This window comes from Theobroma cacao, chromosome 1 (genome assembly GCF_053813885.1).
Source record: "Theobroma cacao isolate CCN51 chromosome 1, ASM5381388v1, whole genome shotgun sequence".
Taxonomy (NCBI): domain Eukaryota; kingdom Viridiplantae; phylum Streptophyta; class Magnoliopsida; order Malvales; family Malvaceae; genus Theobroma; species Theobroma cacao.
This window is the reverse complement of record NC_142639.1, coordinates 1,708,395-1,722,154: the sequence shown is the minus strand read 5'-3', so window position 1 is coordinate 1,722,154 and position 13,760 is coordinate 1,708,395. Positions and strand designations below refer to the sequence as shown.

Here is a 13,760-nt window from a genome sequence, read left to right as displayed (position 1 = left end):
TTTATTTATGAGCTGAAGCACGTTGGCCATGTGGCTATCAGGGCCTAGAGGAAGAGGTTGATCGCTAATAAGGATCAAGTACTTTTTTTCTTTCGTCTCACGGTCATGTGTGACATGGGATTGACAGATTCTTTTCTGTGAATACATGATGGTACCGTTGATTACCCTTCGATCTCTCCCTTCTCTCATTGTAAAGTTTCGCATCTCTGTAGTTTACTTGTTGCTGGTAAAACCAACTGTTTCTTTTATATTGGGAAAAACAAAATTTTGACATAAAGGAAGTAGCTTGTTTGTTAGTAAATTGATATTACAATGTATGGTATATTTGTAATTTAGACAAGTGTAATTTAGCTTAACTCATAAATTAAAAATTGCTCTGAAGTTCCATCACGTTTCTGGTATTAATGGAAAAGAATTTAAAATTTTCGAAGATAAATGGTGAATGGCCTAAGACCGATGAAGACCCTCGCGAGTCCCCACTTGGTATGTTTCGCAAGGGTGGATAAGGTAGTAACTTAATTAGCAAAATTGGCAGCACCACCCAAGAAATAGGCTGACACCAAACGAACTTCCCCTCTCTCTCTCTCCCCTCTGGCCATGGATGCCTCAAAGATGCTTCTACTATCACCAGCATCCACCTCCCTACTTTCACTAAAACGCAATCGTTTCATCGTCACATATAAAAGGCCAAGATTGCAGACTCCGCTGAAAGTGCTAGGCATGGCAGAGGAGACCAGTGAAAGCGGCAATGGAGTTATAGAGAAAGCAGCAGTAGGCAGTGGCCTGGTTGCCAACCCAGTGATTGCCTGGTCCCTTTACACGCTCAAGACGACGGGGTGTGGTCTGCCCCCGGGTCCAGGCGGCTCTATAGGTGCACTGGAAGGTGTGAGCTACCTAACAGTCGTGGGGATCGTGGGTTGGTCTCTGTTCATGAAAGCCAAAACTGGCTCTGGTCTGCCTAATGGGCCTTTTGGGTTGTTGGGTGCTGTCGAAGGTTTTTCATTCCTGTCTTTGCTCGCCATTCTGGTCGTTTTCGGGTTGCAATTCTTTCAGAACGGTTCCATTCCCGGACCTCTCCCGAGTGACCAGTGCTTCGGCTAAGGAGATAATGTGGTATGAGCCACTACCGCTCTATCTTGTGCTTGTGGCCATGGATTTTGCTCCAAGCTGCAACTATTCTAGTTTTTGTTTTTCACATGGTTGATTAGACTCTGGTGCCTAAGGATTGCAAAGAAGTTATGTAATGGGATTTTTTTTTCTTTCTTTTTTCCATTTTCTATCAACTGGTTTGCTTAACATATATATATATATATATATATATCTGCAAGTTGAGTGGTTATTAGCCTATTTGCAACAATGAGGCCTAGACAATGATTTTACAAATTGACAGCGAACCGAACATGCAACCATTTGACCTAGAGTCAGAAGGATTTTTCATCTACCATGGTTCTTTTCCCTTTTTTAGTTTTGATACACAGCAAAAATGGACCAGAAATTTTCCTAGTATTCGTAAATTTCTACCAACTTTCAACAAAGTCAAAATTTTTTTTATTCCCCATTTTTATGTCTTCAATACAAAAAAACCTACTAAAAATTAGTCTATGTTTATATTCTAAAAAAATTTCTGTAATTAATAAGCTAGAACACTAGTTTTACATAATCCGGTAATAGGTTACATAATCCGTGTGTCCAAACAGTCCTATAGACTTGGAGCTCCAGTCAAGCTGGAGTCCGGTTCTTTTTTATACAGTAAGTAAAAAAAAAGGCCCCAGTAGAATCAAAACCTTCTCTCCAAGGTCTCGATCAAATAGCTTCCTTGTCGATAATCAACAGTATCAAAACAAAAACATCCGGTCGAGGTTTCGCTTCTCACTGAAGTTCCTTCTCTAATGATTCCGCTTTCATTTCCTTTTAATCGCTGTACTATCTTTGATTATCTTGTTAATTAAGATTATTAACGCTTCTATTTTTAAATGTCAAAGCTTTATAATTAATGCAGCGTTTTGTGTCTTTATATCATACATTTTAATAATAATTAATATATACTCTAACACTCGAATATTAGATTCATTGATTGGTACATAATTTCTTACGTAAAGAGTATAATTTGAATTATCTCCTCCAATTATAAAAAAAAAATAGTATGTATTCTATTATATTATTTTTCCAAATTAAAGCATTACATACTCATTATATTTAAAATAAAAATTATTAATATATGATACAAGATACATTTCATATGATATATTATGATATAAATAAAAAACTATATGAATCGATGTATTATATCGTTTTAATTAAATATTGAATTAAAAATTTATTTATTTAGATTCTTTTGTTTTTTATTTTTGAATTAATAAATGTTAAATTTTTTTTGAAGTTTATAAAAAATTAGAAAAATATTAAAAAACTATAATTAAAAAATAAAAAATATAAATGTAAAAAAAAAAAAAATCAATCATCGACCTAATCCACCTCTCCAACCAAAATTTAAGAAAAAAATTTAAAACAAACACGAACACTACAAACTTATAAATCCAACGAAAAAAAAATTTAAAACAAACACAACTATAGTAGTTATATAAAGACCCATCCATAACAGACATTATATAATAACAAAACTACACAATACTGTAAAAAAAAAAAAAAAAAAACCCAAACAGAATAAAAGAAAAAACCCAAACAAAATAAAAACTCTCTTCTCGATCAAAACTTCTCATAGAAACTTCTCTCCAAAGTCTCGATCGAAAGCAATAAGAGGTATCGCTTCTCACTCAACCTCTTTATAATCGCTGTCTTATCTTTGATTATCTTGTTAAACGCTACTGTAAATGTCAAAACTTTCTAATTAATGCAGTCTTTGCCTCCTTTTAAGTTATTTTCTATTTTGGTTTTCTTTTCTTCTTTTTTTGTCTTTTTTCACAAGTAGGATCTGGATTGTTGGCTTTAATTCTTAGTTTTTAGCTTTGGATTAGGTTGATGTGGTTAGGGTGTGTTTGGTTGCTGAGAAAATAGACTCTTTTCTTGATCAAAATCATTGTTTTTTTTTAATGTACGGATTTCAGCTATTAAATTTGTGTACTTCTGAATACTGAGCAATATTGGGATTTGGTTGAGGTATACGGAATTCTAGTACTTTAATCGTGTCGGAATTGATTTTTTTTTTTTATATGTGAGAATGGAAAATGTTTGTCAGCATGAAGGATTTTTCTCAAAAAACCCCACCTTTTGATTTCTGAAGGTAGATTTTCTTAGTGAATTAGTGTGCTCACCTTGACTCATCCTTGAACTGTGAATAGTTTTTTAGTATTCATATCTTAGTCTCAGATTTTAACCATTCATGTCGGTAGGTAATTTTCCATGTTTTCCCCCTTTTTCCTGTTCCTGTTATCATGTTGTAAAGTAATTCTGATAAATTGTTGACGTTAGGCTGCAGCTTGAGGAGTGAGGTGGGAAAACTTCGAGTTAAAATGGATAAAGGAAAGATGCGGCCTAATTTCTATGGGAACAATAACTGCAAGATGTACTTGGATTTAAAAGATATAATAAGGGAGAATGCCCTTCGTTACCTTCCTGCTAAATCACTTTTTCGGTGCACTGGAGTTTGTCGGGAATGGGAGCTTCAAATATCAACACCTTTCTTTGCTCACAATCAATCAAATTCTTTCCACTCTACTTCTGGTTTCTTTTATCAAACACAAGCAGGCGTGCCATCATTCATGTCTCTTGACCCCATGGCTTATGGTGTTCCAGATCCATCTTTAACGTTTCTGCCTGAACCTGTTGATATTCGCGCCTCCTGCAATGGGCTACTGTGTTGCCAGGGACGTACTGGGTACCGGGCTTACTACATCTGCAATCCTGTTACCAAGCGATGGAAAGAACTTCCAAAACCAGGTGCTGATCATGGGCCTGACCCTGCTGTAGTGCTCCTATTTGAACCATCATTGCTGAACTTCATTGCTAACTATAAGCTGGTTTGTGCCTTTCCATCTGAACTTGGTGGATATGAGTTTGACATCTATTCCTCTGAAAAAGGATCATGGAGAAATCCTGGTGAGATTTGCTTTGGTGATTGGAAGCTCCTGCCGAAGTCGGGTGTTCATGTGAATGGCACTGTTTATTGGCTGTCAAGTCAAGGAGTTATTGCATTTGATCTCACATCAGAGCGGTCTCAGCTCCTCTCTTCTGCACCTGGGGCCTTAGGCATGATGAGTGGAAAGCTTTGTGCAGCTTATGTACGTGGTCAGAGATTAGTTGTGAGTTTGCTGTCTAATACTCACTCGAATACCATGCGATTGCACAGCGATGCCAGGACCTGGGTAGAAATCCAATCTGACATCAATCTAGATCCCACAGTGGCTGCAGAATCATATAGTTATACTCCCTATCATTTTTCTGGTAGATATGGTCATGGTTCTGGAGGTGTGGTGTTTATAGGTGATGACATGGTGTTGCTTCGAAATGGGAACAAATTTTATTCTTATGACATGAAGAAAAAGGCCTCTAATTCTTTGGGTGAAGTTAACATTGATAGCGATGCAGGGATTGTTGTTTATGTGAATAGCCTTGTTGAGCTCTAGTTAGCCTCTTTTCTCTTGCGAATGGGATACCGTCCGGTTTTGAGAAGAACACCAAACGATCTCCGATTCTTATAATCAGGAAGATATAAAATTAGTGCAACTTTTTGGTACATGTTTCTGTGTTCTCTTTTTTTCTTTTTGGGTGCCTGTAGTAAGGATTGTCTTCTTCTACTCCCAATAATCTGTGAGTAGCTGTAGTTCTGGTTCTGTTCACAACTCCTTTAATCAAGATAAGGATAGTGCATTAATTGAAGACTTTGCTGGTCCTTTAAGGACTTACTTGAGGACGAGCCTAGTCAAAAGGAATTTCAAAGTAACAAGCTATTGGGTAAAGAATTGAGATAACTAAGAAATCTAGTAGGACTTGACGTGATTTGCATATTAGTACAAGAAAAGTAGAAATCAACTTTAACATAATTAGTTCTCTAATCACTACCCATTATAAAAAAAATGATTAAATTAAATCATTTTTAGTATGTCTAATCAATAATCATGTAACGAACATAAAATATAAGATAAGATAATTGTGATTGTTTATTTTAAGTAGAATATTCTATACGTCGATAAATAAATTTAAACTCGTACGGCTAATAAATTTCGCGTTTTATTGTTACTTTGTTACTGCAAAAGAAATTTTGAAGGAAGTGAGAAGCTTGCTGCACAAGTTTGCCTTTTTACAATCAGCGGGCGAATCAATATCTATGATTGACCTAACGTAACAACTACTTTCCCACCAAGTTCTTGGTCATCACCCCGAAAATAAAGTTGAAACATCATGAAACCAATACGAGGAAGCCACGTGTGAGTCTCATCTATATTAACACGCTTTGATAATCCGCGAGGGCCAGATTCCGCTCTCCAGACCACACTAATCTCTTTGAGAACTGATCAAAATCTCCTCACTCATTTCCAAGGTTTCATTCTCTCTTCCTCTCTCTCTTCTGTAGTCTTGAACTCTTTCTTCTCTCTGTATTCCTCTTTTAGGGGTTTTCTTGGTGATGTTTTTACGTCTCGTTTTCGTTTTTTGATTTTCTACGATGTTGATTCTTTCGGTTAAAACCCGTTTCTCGGTTTTGTTTGATATTTATTAGGTTTCTTTTCTAGATTGTTTGTTTCCTAAGAAAATAAAGGGGAACAAGTACGGAAAAAGAGAAAAGACTTCGTCGACTGAAGTTCCGTTCAGTTTGAGAAAACGAAAGTGAGAGTGAACTTCATCCTTGAGTTTCTGTTAACATGTTCTGGTTTTCTTTTTCCGTGGGCCCCATAAAAAATTGACTTGACTTCAATTTTCTGTTTCTTTCGATGGCCTTTATATATATTATTTATAATTTTTTCTGGGAGTTTATTTTTCTTGATTGTCTCTGTTTGTTTGCCAAGAAAATAGATGAGAAACAAGTAAGAAAATGTGGAAAAGGGGAAGAATTTTCTTCGAGTGAATTTCCAATTAGTTTCCGAAAAGTTGGAATAAAGCGTAAACTTCGTGCCAAGTTTCTGTTTACTTGTTCTATTATCCTGTGTGGGCCCAAAGAATTGACTTTGACTGCAACTAGCATTTCGTCTCTACTCTTGGTTAATCTTTCCTTGATTAGGCAAATATATATTTAATTTTATTTGGTTTCTGTCTCATCAGAAGCAGAGCAGTTGATTGTAACGTCCTTTGCTATTTCTTTCTTTATTTCTATAATCATTTTTCAACTTCTTTTGATTGGCTTTGTTCATTTCCTTTTTTGCTCATTTTCTTTCTTATACTTGTCAAGGTAAACCATGCAATTGTAAGATGTGGCTTGGGTTGAATTGTTCTGATAAACCTCTGTAAATCTTTTCTTTCAGTTGAGGATGATAACAAGCTTAATTTTGGCGTTGTTGACTTGTCATAGATCGTAACTTCCCAAGCTCTATGTGCAATTTTGACCTTTCTTTTACTGATTAATGAAACTTTTGTCTGCAGGATCATGGCTGATTCGGATAGTGATTCTTGGGTTATGGCAGATAGTGATTCTTGGGTCATGGCAGATAGTGATTCTTGGGTCATGGCAGATTTGGAGAGTGACGATCAGGAAAAGATGGAAGTTGACTTTTGTTTAATTAAAATTGAAGATGATTCAGAATCGGGTGCTGAGGAAAGTTCAGACGAGGTATGTTTTTAGATTTTTTTCCACTCTCACTTAGAACATGTCAAATTCGATGGGAGTATTTGCTGTTAGCTTCGATAAGCTATGTTTCGTAATTGAAAGGTCCGGAATGGTTTGAGCTATGAAGTAACATCTGTTGGATCGTTGAAATAATCGTAATTGAAAGGTCCGGAATGGTTTGAGCTATGAAGTAACATCTGTTGGATCGTTGAAATAACTTCTTATGCGTTATGGCTATTAGTGCTAATCTGTTTCTGTAGGCAGCAAAATCATTTATAGATTGGATAGATGGGCCTGATTTTATAAATTTTTCTGCATTTGTCAAAAGTAAATGAGGTGGAATTTGTTAAGCTGCTCTTTCTCCGACCCCTTCAATCCCTTTTTAACCTTTTTAAATATTTTTGTGATAAGTTTTATTCTATATTTCAGCTTCCGATATTGTCATTCAAGTCCACACCTGAGAGTCCAGAGGCCTATGCCAGATCCCCCATGCTTACAAACATGAAGAAGGAAGTGCGCATAGAAGATGTTTTGAGGGACCATGTTCTTCATTTTCTTCCTGCAAAAACACTCTGTAAGTTCAGAACTGTTTCCAGAGGATGGGATCAGTGGATAAGCAGTCCATTTTTTGCCCACATACAAACTACTTACTTCAAAAACATTTCTGGTCTCTTTTTTCAACTCCCTGGTGAAGATCCTTCCTTCATCTCATTTAATCAAGATGCATATGGCATGCCTGATCCCTCTCTGAAGTTCTTGCCTGAGCCTGTCAATATCAGAACCTCTTGCAATGGTCTGCTTTGTTGCCAAAGTGTCGGGGACAATGTCTACTACATTTGCAACCCTGTGACCAAGCAATGGAAAATGCTTCCCAGGCCAAACATGTACCATGGAGCTGAGGCAGCCATGGTACTTGTTTTTGAACCACATCCGTTGAACTTTAATGAAACTTATGAGCTTGTCTGTGCTGTCACTTTTCCTGATCATCCGGTTGTCTATTTTGAGATTTACTCATCAAGGTCAAGCTCCTGGAGAGTCTCTGACACCATATGCTGTGAGCTTGATTGTTTGGATCTGCTTAGTGGTGGGTACTACATGAAGGGAGTTGTCTATTGGAAAGCCTCTTCTGGTGTCATCCTGGCTTTTAATTTGAGGAATGAGCAATATGGGATTCTACCACTTCCTCTCAGCAGTAGAGAATATGGTGCTTTAACTGTAATGCATGGGGAGTTGTGTTACATTCTGCCTTGTCTTATATTTGATAAGTACAATATATACATTTATGGGAATATGGATATGAGGCTCAAGACTGTACTACAATTTACTTGTGATGATGTGGGGAGCACATATGGTGTCTGCAGGGCTTTGCCTGGTGCTAATGATGACATTCTGATGCTTGTACTTGGGACAAGGGTGATTGCTTATCATGTGAGAGAACAGAAGTTGGAAGTGATATGCACAATGACAGCTGATTCATGTACTGGGTATCTTCCGTATGTGAACAGCCTCGTATCAGTGAGGGATCCGATGGTTGGAGTATCGGCTTAATTGTCTGTACAGTTCCTCTTCAAAGTCTCTTGTAAATGTGTCATCTGTTGGTTAAAATATGAGGTTACTGAGATACATACTTAACCAAGCCTCACCTTTGCTGGTATCTTAATACTTTTTCGTTCTCTTAAATTATTGAGGTTGTTTGATCTTGTAACTGAAAACTTCTGAAGTTCTTGCTTTGAAACTTAATACTTGTAAGCTTTGTCAAGGAACTTCGCATTTGGAAGCTAGTGATATGGTTGCTACTTTGCAACAAGAATGGCATTTTCTTTGATATCATTGGTTTCATGATGGTGTGAATTTTACCTTTTTCGATGCAAAAATGGGGCAATAAATTGGGTTTTTTTTAATGATACAAGACTATTAGGTATAGCCAATTGTTCCTGCATTTTGCAGAACAGAACAGGCCAAATGCCTGGAGGTAAACTGAGATTACATAGTGAAAAATAGCAAAGGAATTCGGTTTGCTTTGCTTCTCAAAGCCATAAAGGTTTTTCTTTTTTCGTTCAATATTAATGAAATTCTTGTTTCTATATTACCTTTGGGTGGTAATATTTGGCCAGTGATCTGTTAGTGCGTGAGGCTCTGTTTGTTACAAGTGTGAAAATAAGCGCTCATGTTGGGGACAAAGAGGAATGAGTTTTGTAGTTATTGGAGTTGATGTTCCGTACTGTTTAGGCCACTTCTTCGAAACCAGAAAATAGGTTGCCACAGATTTAGTAAAGGACTAGGCAAAGCAGGAAATAGTAAAGAACTAAAAAAGAATAACCAACTCAAACGAATCAAGGGTGGCAGAGAGACAAAAGAGGTTAAGAGAGAAAAAGAACCAAGAGTCCTGCTTTGTAGGAAGCCACCGCGGAACGACAGGATCCCCTCTCTAGAATGGCAATTTTACCATGCAACACCCTTTCTCTCTCTCTTTCTCTTGAGAACCCTTCTGTCTTCTTCATTCAGGTATCTCTTTCCTCTTGCAAAAGGAAAAAATAAAGTTAAAACTTATTCACCAAAAAGTGTTTCCAATCATAAACATAAAGAGCAATTCATGAATTTCATCATAGAAGTTCAATGTATAACATGACATTTGTGTTAGAAATTTGTTAAATGTTCTTCTGGAGAAGTTTGTTTGCTCTGTTTTTTTAATCTCGATTTAGAGCATTTGCATGACCGCAATATCTGATCTTAAATGGCCTGTATCTATCACAATTTCCTTGGTTTTAACCTTGCAATCTTCTCCAGGGTTCTTCAGTTGTTTGAGACAAGCAAATAAGGGAGGGGTGGAGAGTTTCTTGGCTGGAAGTTCGCAAAGCTAACACAAAATGGCATCATCCCCTGAGAATTCTCCATCACAAGATTCCCCACCTGCTCCACCACCATCAAATTCATCACGAAATAACTCATCACCACCACCACCACCATCATCATCCACAAGATCACCACCGCCACCATCACCACCACCGAATAGTAATAATAGTTCTCCTCCTCCAACTTCTAACAGTAACCGCAACCCCTCACCCCCACCTCCTCCCAGAAGTAGTGGTACCAAGGCAAACAGTTCTTCTGCTAATAATACATCTTCTTCAGTTTCATCATCCTCGGATTCATCAAGTAATGAGACGGATATAAAGATTATTACAGGAGTAGCTGTGGGGGCAGGATTATTGCTTCTTCTCATTTTACTCTGTGTAGCAAGATGCACTCAGCAAAAGAAGAAGAAGAGAAGGCGTCAGCAAATGCAGTACTACCCATCTCATGAAGCTAAAGGTGAAAAACAATACCCTTCTTTCCTGCTGCCAAGGCAAAGGACTTTGTTTCTTTTTTTTTTTCCTGGAATGCACTTTTTCTTCATTGGTGAAACTTAGGAGAAGAAAGCTTGGAATTTTACAAATACTTGCCATAAAGTTCTCTTTGTCAATTAAACCAACATTAAGGCCTGTGTTTCTAATGTAACGAAGCAGAGTTCCATTATCAAATTCCCTTTATTTTGCTGCTTTAAAGGACTAGCAAAAACCTTAGCCTAATTTGAAGCAAGGGACCTGCGTTGCTTGTAGCAATTTTTCCTGTTAAAACTAGAGCAAAAGGAAACATTATCATGGACTTCTGTAAATAGGTTTTAATCAAGATCATGAAAATCCAGTGAAGAGAAGAAAATCAATATGCATGATCTGTAATTTATCTTATATTGAATCTTGAAACTAGCTTTGATATCAATTTTATGATTTGAGAGTCGATGTATAGTGTATGTGGCTCAAAAATTATTTCTATTATCTGGTTTGTGCACAGGTGGTGGTGATCAATATTATAACAAAACACAGAATCCTCCCTGGCTCAATAGTCCCCAAGGGGCAGAGCATGTTGTCAAAGTACCTCCTCCACCACCAGGTGGTGGCGGCGGCTGGGGTTCACCATCCCCAATGCAAGCACCAGTTTATAGTGGTGAAGCAAGCTCCAACTTCTCAGGCCCATACCGTCCCCCTCCTTTGCCACCCCCCTCACCAAGTATTGCTCTTGGATTCAATAAGAGCACTTTCAGTTATGAGGAGCTGGCAGCTGCGACCGGTGGATTTTCTCGGGCTAATCTGCTTGGTCAAGGTGGGTTCGGATATGTGCACAAGGGTGTGTTACCGAATGGAAAGGAGGTTGCAGTCAAGAGTTTAAAAAGTGGCAGTGGACAAGGAGAAAGAGAATTCCAGGCTGAAGTTGAAATAATTAGCCGTGTACATCATCGCCATCTTGTGTCACTAGTTGGATATTGCATTGCTGGCGGGCAGCGGATGTTGGTGTATGAATTTGTTCCAAATAATACCCTGGAACATCATCTCCATGGTAAATTAATTTCTTGGTTCATTCATTATTATTTCTTTTAGTACTTGCGTAAAGAAATTCAATGCTTGCAGTCTTGGACCCTGATGCATAAGTTCTAGAAAAGATTTAAGCAAATAATGATCTAAGTCTTCCAAATTGAATGCTCCTGAAAATTGGGAGAATATGTTGGAGTCCTATAGTGGATTGCACTAAAAAACCTTATGGCAAAGATTTTGATCTGAAGTGATTTGCACTCCTGAAATAGATACAACTTTCCACTGCAGGAAAGGATCTTCCAGTCATGGATTTTTCCACCAGACTTCGTATTGCATTAGGTTCTGCTAAAGGTCTTGCTTATCTTCATGAAGATTGTAAGTTCCCAGTTTTCTATCTCTCTCTCTCTCTCTCTCCATTTCTTTCTGAAGTTCTGATTTCTTTGTTGAACCATGCGTGCAGGCCATCCTCGCATTATTCATCGTGATATCAAAGCAGCTAATATTCTTCTTGACGACAACTTCGAAGCCATGGTATCTTTTCTTAAAACCAGTGTTTTAATTCATCATTGAAAGTCAATTATCCAATAAAATGGAACTACCAAGTTCACAATGATCATTCACATCAGCCTATGACATCTATTTGGGCAAAAACTAACCGAGCACATTTTACAGGTGGCAGATTTTGGATTAGCTAAGCTGTCTTCTGATAACTACACTCATGTCTCAACTCGTGTGATGGGAACATTCGGGTAAGGAACTGAGTCCATAAATAAAAGTGAAAAGCTAGTTTGTGATTAGTTGTGTTGGAGGAAAAAGAAAGATTGAAACAGGGAAATCTATAGTTTGCTTGAAAAGGTTGATTCAAACAGCATTTCCAAAAGGAAAGAGGAAACTAGAACTCCACTCACTGATGATTTTGTTTCTTTTTATAATGTAGGTATTTGGCTCCGGAGTATGCCTCAAGCGGCAAGTTAACAGAGAAATCAGATGTTTTCTCATTTGGGGTCATGCTCTTGGAACTCATTACTGGAAAGCGACCTGTTGATCCTACGAATGCAATGGAAGACAGCTTAGTCGATTGGGTCTGTACTCTGCTACTTCCTCTATATCTCCAAACCTAATACTTGCACTAGAGCTCAAAGTTGATGTTAATTGCCAAAAAAATGAGATCTTAAAACTATGACTTAGCAAAGTGGAGTATAAATGATTGATAGTACATACAATTATACAAAGGCCATGTATCCAATATAAATTCCTTTCGGCACCATAAGATTACATAGAGAATGCTGCCTCTGTCTGTTCTGTGCTGTCCAACTAATGTTTCATTTTCCTTCTTATTGTTATCCTGTTTTTTGGGCGTGCTGTGAACAGGCTCGACCACTTTTGGCTCGGGCACTGGAAGATGGCAACCATGATGAGCTGGCTGATCCACTCTTGGAGCTTAACTACAACCACCACGAAATGCAACGCATGGTAGCCTGTGCTGCTGCCAGCATCCGACATTCTGCCAAAAAGCGCCCGAAAATGAGCCAGGTTTTGCAATGATCTCCAACTTCATTTGTCAACGTTTAGTTGCATCACAAGTGATTTAATGTAAAATGTTAACGCAAAGCAGATAGTACGTGCCCTGGAAGGAGATTCTTCCCTGGATGACTTGAACGAGGGGATAAAGCCAGGCCATAGCGCCGTCTACAGCTCTGGTGTAAGCTCCGAATACAGTGCCAGTTCATATAACGCTGACATGAAGAAGTTCAGACAATTAGCACTGTCAAGCCAGGAATTCGGGGGCAGCGAAGACGGAACTTCCAGCAGTGATCACTCGAGAGAGATGCAAAGGCACAATATTTAACCAACTGGACCAAAAAGCTTGACAAAAAAAAAAAGAAAAAGAACACAGTGATTATTTACATAAAAAAATTTGGGATTTCCAGGTCCTTCTGTTAATTGGGATCTTTGTTAATTCAAAAGTGTTTTTCTCTTTATTATCTTGCATTTGTATTATTTATGCATTTGATCTTTGATCATGTATCTTGGCACATCTAGCTTTCTGTTATTTGTGTGAGTTCTGATTCTATGCTTACTTATATATGAATTTGATGGTGTTTAAGAAGATAAATGCTTTTGTCATTCCATTTTTGAGAAAAAGGAATTCATGTAACTCTTCTGTATCAGTAAGTAACTTTTGCAAAAATCCCATACCTTCAAAAACAAAAAGGGGAAATTTTTTGTGTTTATGTTACATTTTGGGTATCATGCTTACGATTATACTGCCATTTTTGCCACAAGAGATTGGGATTCAATAAATTTATTTGCATTCAGCAAATGACAAGATTGATTTTACTTAATGATATTTGAAAAAGGAAAACAAAAAAAAACACACAAACACAGAATTTCTTTAATATGTCCTTAAATAATTTGGTAAGTATATTAATTGTTACACTAATAAGAAAAAAAAAACTTGTTTAGAGAGATTAATTGATAAATATATTAATAGTTAAATAATTTGAAAAAAATAAAATTCGAATTTAACTCTTTAAATAAAAAAAATATACGATTATCATTGTGACCGGATTTTAACTACATAATTTTTTTTTTAATACTAGTAGCTATTTAAGTTATAACTTTGCATTAGAAAGATCAAAGAAAAAGAATTATACCTCGACATTTGTAATTCAGTAGCTAAGAAAATCTTTCTG

The 13,760-nt window shown here is 37.2% G+C and overlaps 4 protein-coding genes across 10 annotated transcripts; all 4 read left to right on the top strand.

Annotated features, from left to right (window-relative positions):
- The first annotated feature begins 480 nt into the window (after positions 1-480).
- LOC18610954 (anti-muellerian hormone type-2 receptor) lies at positions 481-1,300 on the top strand. The gene has a single exon (XM_018122600.2). The coding sequence runs from the start codon at positions 598-600 to the stop codon at positions 1,099-1,101; it is 504 nt and encodes a 167-aa protein (XP_017978089.2). The 5' UTR covers positions 481-597; the 3' UTR covers positions 1,102-1,300.
- A 1,178-nt stretch (positions 1,301-2,478) lies between these two features.
- On the top strand, positions 2,479-4,836 carry LOC18610953 (putative F-box/LRR-repeat/kelch-repeat protein At1g11620). Of its 2 annotated transcripts, none has more exons than XM_018119708.2 (2): positions 2,479-2,760; positions 3,437-4,836. In XM_018119708.2, exon 2 carries the CDS (start codon positions 3,471-3,473, stop codon positions 4,581-4,583), a length of 1,113 nt encoding a protein of 370 aa, XP_017975197.1. In that variant the 5' UTR covers positions 2,479-2,760; positions 3,437-3,470; the 3' UTR covers positions 4,584-4,836. The 2 variants fall into 2 exon arrangements, with proteins under 2 accessions (XP_017975197.1, XP_007046974.2); XM_007046912.3 differs by having other exon boundaries at positions 2,481-2,760; positions 3,430-4,836.
- Positions 4,837-5,339: 503 nt separating this feature from the next.
- On the top strand, positions 5,340-8,554 carry LOC18610952 (F-box protein At5g03970-like). 5 transcript variants are annotated; one of them, XM_007046909.3, is made up of 3 exons: positions 5,340-5,497; positions 6,532-6,718; positions 7,145-8,554. In XM_007046909.3, exons 2-3 carry the CDS (start codon positions 6,536-6,538, stop codon positions 8,261-8,263), a joined length of 1,302 nt encoding a protein of 433 aa, XP_007046971.2. In that variant the 5' UTR covers positions 5,340-5,497; positions 6,532-6,535; the 3' UTR covers positions 8,264-8,554. The 5 variants fall into 5 exon arrangements, with proteins under 5 accessions (XP_007046971.2, XP_017983672.1, XP_088662737.1 ...); XM_018128183.2 differs by lacking the exon at positions 5,340-5,497 and adding an exon at positions 5,565-5,781; XM_088806611.1 differs by lacking the exon at positions 5,340-5,497 and adding an exon at positions 5,945-6,054.
- PERK4 (roline-rich extensin-like receptor kinase 4) lies at positions 7,155-13,180 on the top strand. 2 transcript variants are annotated; one of them, XM_088806601.1, is made up of 9 exons: positions 7,155-7,289; positions 9,503-10,027; positions 10,547-11,089; positions 11,353-11,439; positions 11,525-11,595; positions 11,737-11,813; positions 12,002-12,146; positions 12,436-12,597; positions 12,680-13,180. In XM_088806601.1, exons 2-9 carry the CDS (start codon positions 9,583-9,585, stop codon positions 12,911-12,913), a joined length of 1,764 nt encoding a protein of 587 aa, XP_088662727.1. In that variant the 5' UTR covers positions 7,155-7,289; positions 9,503-9,582; the 3' UTR covers positions 12,914-13,180. The 2 variants fall into 2 exon arrangements, with proteins under 2 accessions (XP_088662727.1, XP_007046970.3); XM_007046908.3 differs by lacking the exon at positions 7,155-7,289 and adding an exon at positions 8,693-9,220.
- Positions 13,181-13,760: the final 580 nt, after the last annotated feature.

Bases quoted from the DNA above. Each gene is read 5' to 3' on its own strand.
- LOC18610954 (XM_018122600.2), top strand. From the start codon at position 598: ATGGATGCCTCAAAGATGCTTCTACTATCACCAGCATCCACCTCCCTA.
- LOC18610953 (XM_018119708.2), top strand. From the start codon at position 3,471: ATGGATAAAGGAAAGATGCGGCCTAATTTCTATGGGAACAATAACTGC.
- LOC18610952 (XM_007046909.3), top strand. From the start codon at position 6,536: ATGGCTGATTCGGATAGTGATTCTTGGGTTATGGCAGATAGTGATTCT. The intron at 6,719-7,144 runs GTATGTTTTTAG...TCTATATTTCAG, and splicing joins CTGAGGAAAGTTCAGACGAG to CTTCCGATATTGTCATTCAA.
- PERK4 (XM_088806601.1), top strand. From the start codon at position 9,583: ATGGCATCATCCCCTGAGAATTCTCCATCACAAGATTCCCCACCTGCT. The intron at 10,028-10,546 runs GTGAAAAACAAT...GTTTGTGCACAG, and splicing joins CCCATCTCATGAAGCTAAAG to GTGGTGGTGATCAATATTAT. The intron at 11,596-11,736 runs GTATCTTTTCTT...CACATTTTACAG, and splicing joins ACGACAACTTCGAAGCCATG to GTGGCAGATTTTGGATTAGC.